The 13074-nt window shown below is 31.5% G+C and overlaps 2 protein-coding genes across 2 annotated transcripts; both read left to right on the forward strand.

The window, feature by feature from the left end:
* Positions 1-1454: 1454 nt before the first annotated feature.
* LOC117909045 (peptide-N4-(N-acetyl-beta-glucosaminyl)asparagine amidase A-like) lies at positions 1455-3239 on the forward strand. The gene has a single exon (XM_034822947.1). The coding sequence runs from the start codon at positions 1455-1457 to the stop codon at positions 3237-3239; it is 1785 nt and encodes a 594-aa protein (XP_034678838.1).
* Positions 3240-5850: 2611 nt separating this feature from the next.
* Positions 5851-8045, forward strand: LOC117909521 (peptide-N4-(N-acetyl-beta-glucosaminyl)asparagine amidase A-like). The gene has a single exon (XM_034823563.1). The coding sequence runs from the start codon at positions 5889-5891 to the stop codon at positions 7725-7727; it is 1839 nt and encodes a 612-aa protein (XP_034679454.1). The 5' UTR covers positions 5851-5888; the 3' UTR covers positions 7728-8045.
* Positions 8046-13074: the final 5029 nt, after the last annotated feature.

The raw sequence follows: 13074 nt of genomic DNA on the forward strand, positions 1-13074 counted from the left end.
AAAGCTTCCATTTCGCACTAGAAATCCAACTCCCTCCCCCCCCCCCCCCCCCCCCCCCCACTTCCTACCCCTGCGTCGGAAAGTGACTAGAAACCTACCCACCCCTGCGTCGGAAAGTGACTAGAAACCCACCCACCCCTCGTTGGAACTCACGCGCCGGAAAAGCTTCCATTTCGCACTAGAAATCCAACTCCCCTCCCCTCTCCCCACCCCGTATAGCCGCTGGAAAACCCCCTCCTCCCAATGACTCACTAGAAGCCCCCAAAAAAGTGAAAATTTGTTCCCATTTTTGCCCCTCCCTTCTTCCATATTTTTTTTATTTTTATTTTTTACCTCATCTTTTTACTTCATGTTTAAAACTTATTATTTTAATTTAAATTAATAAAAATATTACAATTTTAAATAAATTTCTGATTTTAAAATTTCAAATTTTAAATTAAAATTATGATTTTAATTTTAATTTTAAATTTGAAACTAATTTTCTGATTTTTAAATAATATATAAATTATTATTTTTATTTTTGTACTTATTTTAAATTTTAATAATTTATAAATTATATATTTATGACATCATTGATTTGATCACGATTCATTTATAATTATTTTAAATTTTAATAATTTATAAATTATATATTTATGACGTGACCGAGGTTTACCACCAATCCGATTAGTGAACTGTCAATCGGTAACTTTTTCAGTTGGTCCATTATGAAAACATTGACTATTTCAGTAAAAACATGAAATAAGTTAAATTTATAAATACCAAAATTATTTGACAACTTTTAACCAATTAATTCTTTTTTTAATTGTCCTTATCAACTTTGATCTCTTTGTACAAAGTACTTCCAATAAACTTTCTAATTAATCTATTTTTTAAAATAAAAATAATAAATAGGTTTTAAATATAAAAATAATTCAAGAATTAAATGAATCTATAAATATAAAGCTTTTTCAACATGTTTATTTTTTTTTTTGTTTTCCAAAAGTGAAAAAAATATTGTGAAATAATTATTTTTATTTCCATAAATCCTTTTTCATCCTTATCAAATACTTCTATGATTAAAAAAAATCTAAAAAATAATTTGATTTAAATTATGGCTCCTACCATATTGGGTCCATCGTCCCTGTCGGTTATTTATGGTATCATACCTTTGCTTTTTTTCATTATCGTAAAATTATCTTGATTTTCCAAATTTAATGGTTGGGATTGGTTTTCAAAAATGGTGAAGTTGTGATTTCCAAAAAACCGAATCATATTTTCTTTGGAAACAAACACCTGTCTCCAGCTTAAGACTTTCTCCTTCTATATAAAACCATATAAACATATATAGCATTGTTACTTGGTCATTTTCTTTGGAAACAAACACCTGTATCCAGCTTATGACTTTCTCCTTCTATATAAAACCATATAAACATATATAGCATTGTTATTTGGTCTCTTCCTAAGCACCATCAATGGCTTCTTCTTCCTTTATGCGGTCTCTTCTCCTCTTTCATCTCTTCTTCTCCCTCCTATACCCCCTTTCCTCTACTGCACATCTCTACAAACTCACCACCGGCGTCGGATCAAAGCTTCTCTCACACCCAAAACCCCTCAAAAACCCCTCTCCAACAAGGTTTTTTGAAGTCACCAAACCAATAAAAGTCCCAAAAACCAAGCCATGTTCATCTCTTGTTCTGCAACATGACTTTGCATCCACATATGGGAAGCCCCCAGTGATTGTCCCCTACTCTCCTCCTTCCCATTGCCCATCGCAGAACTTCTCCAAGATTGTATTGGAATGGACTGCAACCTGTAAAGGAAGGCAGTTTGATAGAATTTTTGGTGTCTGGCTTGATGGGGTTGAGCTTCTCAGGAGCTGTACTGCAGAGCCTAAAGCAACTGGGATTGTTTGGACTGTTGAGAAGGACATAACCAGGTATTCTTCACTGCTCTTGAAGAGCCAGACTAGTCAGACTCAGACTCTTGCTGTCTACATGGGGAATATTGTTGATGAAACCTATACAGGAGTCTACCATGTGAATCTCTCTTTTCATTTTTATCCTGCTGATGATTCCAACTTTCTGAAGTCTGGGTATGGTTCTAGGCCTGATTTGATCTTACCCATCTCTAGAAACCTCCCTCTGAATGATGGGTTGTGGTTTGAAATCCAGAACCAGACTCATGTGGAGGGGAAGGAGTTCATAATCCCAAAGAATGCATATAGGGCTGTGTTGGAGGTTTATGTCTCATTCCATGAGAATGATGAGTTTTGGTACTTGAATCCTCCAAATGATTATATTGATGTGAACAATCTCACTGGTTCTATACCTGGAAATTCTGCCTTCAGGGAGGTTTTGGTGAGTCTTGATGGTGAGCTAGTTGGTGCTGTTTGGCCTTTCACAGTGATCCACACTGGTGGGGTGAATCCCCTCCTTTGGAGGCCAATTTCTGCAATTGGGTCATTCAATCTTCCAAGCTATGATATTGAAATCACTCCATTTTTGGGGAATTTGTTGGATGGGAAGAGCCATGGATTAGGGTTTAGTGTCACAAATGCTTTGAATGCGTGGTTTATAGATGCAAATTTACATCTTTGGTTGGATAACAGGAGCAAGAGGACTCAAGGGAAGCTTTTAGGGCACAACTCGAAGTCTTCTTCCTCAATTTCAACATTGTCTATGGAAGGCTTAAATGCATCATTTTTGATACATTCTACTAGGTCTATAGCCTCCCATGGATGGGTCAAGTCCTCCCATGGGAAGATGACAACAAAGACAACCCAAGATTTCAACTTTATGAACAAGATGGATATCTCAAAAAATGGCAATTTGCAGATCGTGAATCAGAAAATCCAAGTTACAAACGATCTTCATACTACATTGCCTTCTTCTTCAACCTATGTTGTCAAATCTACTAAAACCTTTCCCTTGTACTTATACTATGACATTATCAATCAAGGGAATGGAAGCTTCGTAGCGAAATCAAAAATAAAATTGGGGTTCAATGAGAAGAGGTCTAAGAAGCTTGGATCCACTTCATCGAAAATTGCTTTAAAAAATTTGCAAAAGGGACGAGGTGACATGCATGTTGAAGGCAACTTGGTCACCAATGGAACGGCGGCTACTAGTCAAGTATACGAGTACGTTGATCCTAAAGGTTGCTACTCTAGAAATGTTAGTAGCTCAAATGGCACAATTTTGTATGATGAAGCAAGCAATTCTTGTAGCATAAGGGTAAGATCTATAGAACTTGAATGATAGGAGATAAAAAGTGTAGATGACAAGTTTGGTTGATTCTTAAGTGTTTTTACATGTGGATGAATCAAATAAGAATTTGATTGTGTCAATAGTGTTTGATTCATGTGAATGTAGGTTACTTTGATGATAATATATTTTAGGATTTCTAGAAATTATTTGCATTAAAAATATGCTTATGTTTTGTTGTGTTCTTCATGTTAGCATATTAAATGATTCCTTAAGTGAAACCAAATTTTTAATAAATCAAATTTTAGTTACAAAATATGCTAGGGATGGTTTTTCTATTTTACAAAGCACACAAATTTTGGATTAAAAATAGGTTTTTTTGAAAACAAATTTAAATGTGTTTTTTCATAATTGTTTAAATATTTTTACATTATCTTCCTGAAAAATAAGATGGTATATATATATATATATCTTATTTTTCAAAATTGTAAAACAAATCTTAAGAGTTTTAAAAATATTGCAAAAAGTTAATTTCACCTTTGCTAATTGTTTTTAAACACTATTTTATAATGTTTTATAGGACAAAAGTTTATCTGGAATAATATTTATATATATATTTTAAAAATAATTTTTATATCTAATACTTTAGTTGTAATTATTGTACATATTTGTATAATTATTTTTTAAAATAACTTTCATAAAATAATTAAAAAAAAAATGTTATCCAAAAAAAGTTAGAAAATAGAAATCAGTTTTTTGGTTGTTACGTGTTTTTTTATTTTTTATTTTTTTAGAGAATAGAAATTGTTTTCTAGTATTTTAAGGAGAATCCTTTTAACATTAAAGTAAATATTTTTCTACTTTTTTTACTTTTTTTTTTTTGGGTTAAATATGAGGTGAAGGGCACTCGTGCTTGTACTATGAGTATATCAATTCTTTAATAATTTAAAATACTCAAAGAAAAGTACTAAACTTTTTGCATTTAGTATTTTAATTTTGAAAAAAAAAAAAGGGATCGTGGGTTGCCCACTTAAATTATGGAAGACTTATTCTTTAAGATTTCATGAATATTGTTATGTGCATTACACTCCACGTCTTATCATTGTAGAGTTCAAAAGATAACGGGTCTACGTAGACAGATGTCGAATACATCTAAAAGACTAAAACTATATCCCTTCCTTTCCACCCATAATAATAATATAATTGAAAATAAAAAATAACAAAAATTTAGGAGAAAAAAAAGGCCATAACTTAAATTTAAAATGGAGAAAAAGAAATAAAAAAAGTCAATTTGATATGAATATCATCAAGTATTTATAATATTTTAATATTTATATTCTAATAATTTCATGGATTTTATTAACTTACTTCGTATATCCTAAGCTCTATATTATTATGATTTGCAACACAAAAAAGTATAATAAAATTTTAAAATTATTAAATAAGTGAAGTTTGTTTTTTGAACTTTTTTCAAAAAGTAAATTATTTTCAGATTTTAGATTATTTGATAGTTTATTTCTTATTAACCTATTATTTATTTTTAAAATTTTTTTACTAAACAAAAAAAATCAAATATGGTGTTTGTTTTTTTACTTAATTTTAAATAAAAATTAAAATTAAATAGTATTTTGTAGTGTTAAGTATTAGATTTTTTATTTTTATAATATTTTATTTAAACTAAATATTAAAAAAATAGCATATTATTTTTTCTATTTAGAAAAAGTAAAATATTTTAATTTTTTCTATTCAATAAAAAAACTTATGATAAAGCATCAAAAAAGTAACAAAGAAAAAACAATGTAAAATCTAAAAACAAATTACTTTTGGTAAAAAACTAAAAAACAAACACCCTCTTTGGATTTTTTGAAAGTCGAAATTAATTTATTTGTTTTTCAGATTTCTTTAAATACGGTTTAATTTTAAGTTCTATTTAGAATTAAGTGATAAAACAAATTAACACTACCTTAATAATTATATTTCACTTAAAAGTCATCATTTGTTTTTATATTTCCAATTTTTTACTTATAATAATATTCTTATTTTAATCAAGCTTTCATATATAAATTTCAATATTTTATTCATTTTTTTTCTTGTTCTAATATTTTTAATTTCTAAATACCTACAAGAAGGTTTTAATATTTTATTCATTTTTCTATTGTTTTTTTATTTAAAAATTTTTTGGATAGAGAAAAGTGTGTATATATATTCTACTTTTAATTATTTGAGTCTACAATGAAAATAAAAAATAAAAAAATAAAAATTTAAAAGAAAAATAAAATCTTAGATTCTAATAATTAGCCATAAAAAAATTGAAATGTTGTTTTTTTTAATTTCTGTTTTGCAATTAATAATTAGTTATGTTTTTTAAATATTTAAATCTTTAGTTACGTTTCAATAAGTAATCTTGTCTTGTAATTTACATGTAATTTGAATCCAAATTAAGCTGGAATTAAAATTTTTAATTGTTTAAAAATTAAAATGAATTAAGAAAATTGATTTTTATATTTGAATTCTTAAATAAAATTTTGTTTTTAAAAATAATCAAGAATTATAAAATAAATAAATAAATAAATAAAAAGTTTTTCTCTCTTGTGTACTTCTTGTTCTCCACTCCAAAACCAAAGCTTCTTTGTCTACATATTGATTGACTATAAGGTATGGTAACACCAAAGCTTTTCTCTCGAGTCTCAACAACCATCTTCTATGGCTGCTTCTCTCCTTCCTCTCCTCCTTTTTTCTCTCTTCTTCCTCCTCAACCCTCCCTCCACCACTGCAAATCTACACAAAGTCAGCAACCTCCTCAGATCACAGCTTCTCTCACAGCCCAAACCCCACCGAGACACCCCTCCAATCAGGTTCTTTGAAGTCACCAAACCCATCAAAGTCCCCAAAACCAAGCCCTGCTCTTCCCTTGTTCTCCAACATGATTTTGGCTACACATATGGTAAACCCCCTGTTCTTGCTCCCTACTCTCCTCCTGCTCATTGCCCATCTCAGAATTTCTCCAAAATTGTGCTGGAATGGAGTGCCACATGTAAAGGGAGGCAATTTGATCGGATTTTTGGGGTTTGGCTTGGTGGGGTTGAGCTTCTCCGGAGCTGCACTGCAGAGCCTACAGCTACTGGGATTGTTTGGACTGTTAAGAAGGATGTTACCAGGTATTATTCTTTGCTTATGAAGGAAGAGACACTTGCTGTTTATTTGGGTAATGTTGTTGATAAAACCTATACTGGGGTTTACCATGTGAATGTGACTTTTCATTTTTATCCTGCTGCGAAGAATTCTGAAAAATTGGCTTCTGGGTATGGTTCCTGGGCGGATTTGATCTTGCCCATTTCGCGAAATCTGCCTTTGAATGATGGGTTGTGGTTTGAAATTGAGAATTCGACTGATTTGGAGGTGAAGAAGTTCAAAATTCCTCGAAATGCCTATAGGGCTGTGTTGGAGGTTTATCTTTCATTTCATGAGAATGATGAATTTTGGTATTCAAATCCACCAAATGATTACATTTCTGCAAATAATCTTACTGGGACTCCTGGAAATGGGCCTTTTAGGGAGGTTTTGGTGGGGCTTGATGGTAAGCTAGTTGGTGCTGTTTGGCCCTTTACAGTCATCTATACAGGAGGGGTCAACCCCCTCTTATGGAGGCCAATTACTGGAATTGGGTCATTCGATCTTCCGAGTTATAATATTGAAATTACTCCATTTTTAGGGAAGATATTAGATGGAAAGACCCATACTTTTGAGTTTAGCGTTACCAATGCCTTGAATGTATGGTACATAGATGCAAATTTGCATATTTGGTTGGACCATAAGAGCACACAAACTGAAGGGAGGCTTTTGGGCCATGGCTCTGGGTCGTCTTTGTCTACTTCGACATTGTATATGAAGGGTTTAAATGCATCATTTTTGACACTCTCTCGCAGGTCTATATCATCCACTGGATGGGTGAAATCCTCCCATGGGAAGATGACAACCCAGTCGATCCAAGAATTCAAATACATCAACTTAATGGTAATGGGGAATGATGGGGATTTGCAGACTGTGAATCAGACAATTCATTTCAATGATGGTGTTTATACCAAGTTCCCATATTCTTTTAGTTATTCGATCAATTCATCTAAACTGTTTCCCCTTTATTTGTACTCTGACAATGTGGATCGAGGAAATGGAACTTATCTTTCACTGGCAAATGTCACTCTGGGATTTAATGAGGAGAGATCTAACTCTGCTGGTTCTAGCTTCTCCAAGACCTTTCTTGAAAATTTGCAGACGGGGCAGGGTTCTATGATTGTAAAGAACAACTTGGTGAGCAGTGGATTGGGGAGTACTCAAGAAGTATACAACTATGGCTGTCCTAAATTCTGCTACTTTAGGAATGTGAGCAGCTCAAACTACACCATTTTGTATGATACGGTGAGCAGTTCTTGTAGAAGAAGGCCACAGTCTCAACTGGACATTAGTCATGGTAAATTCTATTCCATTCCTGCTCGAAAGGTCTTTCTAACATCTGATTTGCGTGAAGATGAGAAGGGGGTTTAGGTCAATTGCTTCAAAGGAGGATGTCTCTTATTGGGTCTTTAGGTGGATTTCTGCATGTGGCTGCACCAAATGAGAATATAACCATGTCATAGTCTTTAGTTTTTGTGTGCATAAATTACTTCCACTGCTGTTCCTTTTTAGTTTTTTAATGTAATTATTTGCATTAAAATATATTAAGTCTTGTTCTTCAAGTGGAGATGGTGAACATCTTTCATATTGGTGTGCCTCAATCTCTCCTAGTTTCTTATCAAAACAATTCCTAATACCAGTTCCTTATCAAATGAATGAAGGGAATGATCAACATTTCCTGATTTAATACTCTGATGTTTCATTGTCAGAAATGTGAGTTTTTGCAGCTGCTCGTTGTTTCTTCATGTTAGGTAGATGAATGGTTTCAAACTTGGTTAATAATTTTCCTATTAGGAGAACCTTCTCTGATATCTTTTGATTATGGCTACTCTGAGGATATTTCCACCAGAAAAATGAGAAATGAACAGAACCAGGGTATGTGCTAAACTTATTTCACGGTTGTATTTAGGCTTGATTATGTTTTAACATTAGAACTTTGTTTTGATCACCCTCTGAACTTGAGTTCGTATTAGCAATTATTAATGCCTTAAAGAGTCAGTGTTATAGCCATCTATCTTCCATTAGAAAAGGTAAAGCCTATGGTGCAAGCCCTCTTATCTCTCCTTTTCATAGATATTTGCATCCTGTTCTATATTTTGGTCTTTCATTTTTATGCAGCAAACTGATTGAAGATCTTGATTCTGGCTAGAGACATGACTATGGAATCCATGTGTAAGTTTTAGGCTATGTTTGGTTTCTAGAAAAATTGAGGGGAAAAAATAGTAAGAAAAAACAAAAGAAAAAAAAAATCATGGAAAATTTTGAAATTTTTTTCCCCTTGTGTGGTTGTTTATGGAGCTTTCTTCCATGGTATCCAAACAAGAAAACTATTTTTCTTTATCATTTTTTTAGGATTTTCCAAGAACCAAACATATTCTTTTGAAGGTGAAGGCTATTGAAAGAGGGAACCAAACAGAAAATCCCCAAGTCCTCTGTACATCACTTTTGGTTAGTCTTAGTAAATCTTGTTAAGAAATCCTTTATTTCGTATTGCCATCAGGTTTGATTGACTGATTCTGGCCTAGAATTCATACCATTTCCTAGGATATTGTGAGATCATGTCTTGTTTTGAACTTAGAGTCAGAGAGTTAGAATTAAATTTGGTTGGAGTAGAAGTACAAAAATAAAGCATTCTCTCTCCAGAGTTCATGTGAATCTAATTCTCCCAATCCAGTTTATGCAGGGGAATGGTTCCATGCTATAAGAAAACACGATGAAAAACTTGGCTCAAGTGAGCATTTGCTGGAGTAACAAGAATAGTAGGATTAAACATGCGTATTCAGAAAAAAATTGGATGTTCTCGAGATGGAGTAATTTGTAGAGATCTGCAGATACTGGGCTTAGCTTCACTTTGAAGGCACCTAACTGAAACCAGCAAAACATGCCATGCTCAGGTAAAGCTTCCAAGACCGACAGTTTGCCCCTTTTCTCTCTCAGGTATTGGATTTATGAGTTTGTTGTCTATATTGTTACTGGGTCATGATCAGTTTGATTGAAGAAACTTTTCTGCAAGTTTCATGACTATTTTACTGGAAAAGTAAGATAGGTTAAGGTAAATTCTGCTGTGACTAGTGATCCCCTGATCGTTGATTTTCATGTCAGTTCATAGGCTTTTAGATTTTGAGCTTCAAATGCATACTCATTTGCCTAATCTGCAGGTCTTCAACTGCATCTACATTTTGAACTCGTCATTTTTTTCTACAAGTTTCATGAATATTTTCCCAGAAAGTAGGATAGGTTAAGGTAAATTCTGTTGTGACTAGTGATCCCCTGATCCTTGATTTTCTTGTCAGTTCATAGGCTTTTCCTCAAAGTCCATAATGGAATTTCCCAACCTTATCCCAACTATCTGGGTCAACATTGATAAATCCAGGTTGAATGTATTCAAGACTGGAGGATTCATTTCCTTATGGGGGCAAAGCTGAAAGAAATTGGATTCATGCAAGAGTAAGACTATCTTTGTTTTAACAATTATCAATAAATTAAGACTATGCTTGGTTTAGGAAATTGCTATTAAAAAAAAAAGAAAAATATATATATATATATATATATATATATGGGAACTTGTGGATGATCATCCATATTGATTTATATCTTTTTATAACTACCTTATAAAAGGGAGATGCTTCTAATGAAAATTTATTTCGTTCTTTTCCTACATCCTATTCTACTTTTCTTTGAATATCTTTGTTTATTCTTTCATTTTTTCTTTTCCTTATTCTTTTATTTTACAACACGTTATCAGCACGATGCTCTGAGTATATAGAAAAAGAGAATAATTCATCTACAAAATTTCTTATAGGTATGTAGCCTTATTCTCTTTGAATGAAATATGAATAGTATGCATTGTATTATTATAATTTTTATTTACTTTATCTCATAGCTAGAAACTATGTGAATCATATTTCATATAATTATAGATTCTAATTATTTAATAACTAGAAGTTATATAGAAAAAAAATTCATAACCAGAAGTTATGAAAAATATGCATAATCTTCATAACCAGATGTTATGGGGTAAATTATAAAATTACAAATACATAGTCGGAAGCTATGCAGAAGCTATGCATATAAAATAACATTATATGACCAAAAGTTATATAATAAATAGTTCATAGCTTAAAGCTATGTACAAATCCAAAATTATAAATACATAGCCAAAAGTTATCCATATAACTCATAATTATTTGTTTTTAATTATACAGTATAATTGGAAGTTATACAAAATAATATTATATAACAGAAGTTATAAAATGAATAGTTCTTAGTCTGAAGTTATGCACAAATTTATATAAAAAATTGTTATTTTGATAAAACTTTTGTCTCGTTAATTGCAGAACATTGATAATAGACAATGTTAATACTATATTAAGTGATAGAAACCTTATTAAAGACTCCAAGAGCTTATACTATGTCACTACTAGTATTTGATTTCATGTGAATGACACTTTATACCATGTTAGATCTAGAAAAATCTTGTAAGATCAACTTGGTCTTTCGGGGGAAATGGTTGTATGGATGTACATTATAAAATCATAAGTTTTTATTTAGTAACTAGTTTACCTATACACTTAAAAGATACGATATGTTGTGTAGATTATCATTTTAATGAGACAATTTTCTCATCGTTAAGGGGAGGAAGCTAGTTCCAGAAAAACAACATGAAATTATTTGGAATGCATTGACTTTGACTTATCTTGATCCTCATACTAATCAATGTGAACTAGAAGTTCAAAAGATAATTTATTTGCAAGAACTTGCAAATCAACTACGAAATGCTTTCATTGATGCAAAGAAAGTAATAAAATCATTTTCACTGACCTAAAATATTCTACTACAAATTGATGTCCCTGAAGGACAATTAAATAATGCGTTGATGTCCCTGAAGGACGATTAAATAATGAGTTGATGTCCTTGAAGGACGATTAAATAATGCGTTGATGTCCTTAAAGGACAATTGAATAATAAGTTGATATCCCTGAAGGACAATTAAATAATGAGTTAATGTTCCTAAAGGACAATTAAATAATAAGTCTAAGGCACGCTTGAAGCGTGGTAGACCTTGAAGAGGCAAACACATTCCCTAGAAGAGGAAAACACAAGGAAAGATATATGAAATGTGGCACTCTTGAAGAAGTTGCATATAAAGTGAGTTGTTAAAATGATTGATTAGTCTCAAGCAGCCCTTGAAGAGACACGGTTTAAACAAGTAGCCCTATGAAAGGCATATGTTTTACAATTAGCTCCTAAAAAGGTACAAGTACCTGATATTGATGAGATCTCAATTATTTACTTATATATGGAGAAAAATGGGATCTAAATACTCTTGTCATTGACAATATATTTTCTTTTCAAATAGCTATTGACATCATAAGAAGTGATGAGGATCCCAAAGTAGAAACTATAAATGAATGTCAACATAGAAAATATTGGCCAAAATGAAAAGAATACATAAAAAAAAAAAAAAAGACTCAGAAGAAAAGTGAGAAGTATGACCTGTAGTCCAGACACTTGAAGTTGTCAAACTTGTTGGATATAAATGAGTATATATAAGAAAGTGTAATGAGAAAAATGAAATCACGAGATATAAAATGTGACTCATAGCTCATAGTTTTCTACAGAAACCTAGTATTGACTATGAGGAAACATATTCTCCTATGATGGACGTAATCATATTTAGATATTTAATTTATTTAACAGTCTTAGAAAGACTGAATTTGCATCTCATGGATGTCCTTACTGTATATTTACATGGACTTTTAGATAATGACATATATATATGAAAATCCTTGAATGATTTTAAATGCCTAAAGCAACTAATTCAAAACATTGTAACATATATTCAATTAAGCTACAAAGATACTTGTATCAATTAAGCAGCCTAAAGACATGTTGTACAATCACTTCAATGAATATTTGAAACGAGAAGTATATGTGTATTACCTCATTTACCTATGCATATTCATTATGTTGAATATTTGCAATTATTATAATATATGTGGAACATTGAATTTTGTCGGAACTCCTAAATAGCTTACAAAAATAGTTGACATTTGAAAAGTAAATTTGAAATGAAAGGCCTTGGAAAACAAAATTTTTTCCTTCGGCCTACAAATCGAGTACTTTTCTAACGAAATATTAGTTTATTAGTCAACATATACGAAGATAGTCTTGAAGCACTTTCATATGGGTAAATTACATCCATTAAGTTCTTCGATGATAGTTTGTTCTCTTGAAATGAAAAATGATCTCTTCCATTTTAAAGAAGATAATGAAGAAGTACTTGGTTCAGAAGTACCATATCTCTGTTTTATTGGTGCGTTGATATATCTTGCAAATTATTTATGACTAAATATTGTATTCCTTGTTAACTTATGAGATATAGTTTTACATCAATTTAGAGACATTGGAATGGAATCAAACATATACCACGATGACATGGGTCTATATTTATTCAAAATAATAAGAATCATAATTGTTTGAATATGTAGATGTTGACTATCTTTCAAACCCCCATAAAGTTCTATCTCAAATGAGGTATGTATTTATCTATGGCGGTATGACAATATCATGGAGATCAATCAAACAAATAATGGAAACATGTGGATTATCCTCCATCAGAGGTAATATTACCAAGTTAATAATGTTGCAAGCATTACACAAATTAACGAATGATACATTAAAGATGATAGAATTAAGCATATATCATCCAAGTCTT

Source organism: Vitis riparia, chromosome 19, assembly GCF_004353265.1.
Source record: "Vitis riparia cultivar Riparia Gloire de Montpellier isolate 1030 chromosome 19, EGFV_Vit.rip_1.0, whole genome shotgun sequence".
NCBI lineage: Eukaryota > Viridiplantae > Streptophyta > Magnoliopsida > Vitales > Vitaceae > Vitis > Vitis riparia.

Bases quoted from the DNA above. Each gene is read 5' to 3' on its own strand.
- LOC117909521 (XM_034823563.1), top strand. From the start codon at position 5,889: ATGGCTGCTTCTCTCCTTCCTCTCCTCCTTTTTTCTCTCTTCTTCCTC.
- LOC117909045 (XM_034822947.1), top strand. From the start codon at position 1,455: ATGGCTTCTTCTTCCTTTATGCGGTCTCTTCTCCTCTTTCATCTCTTC.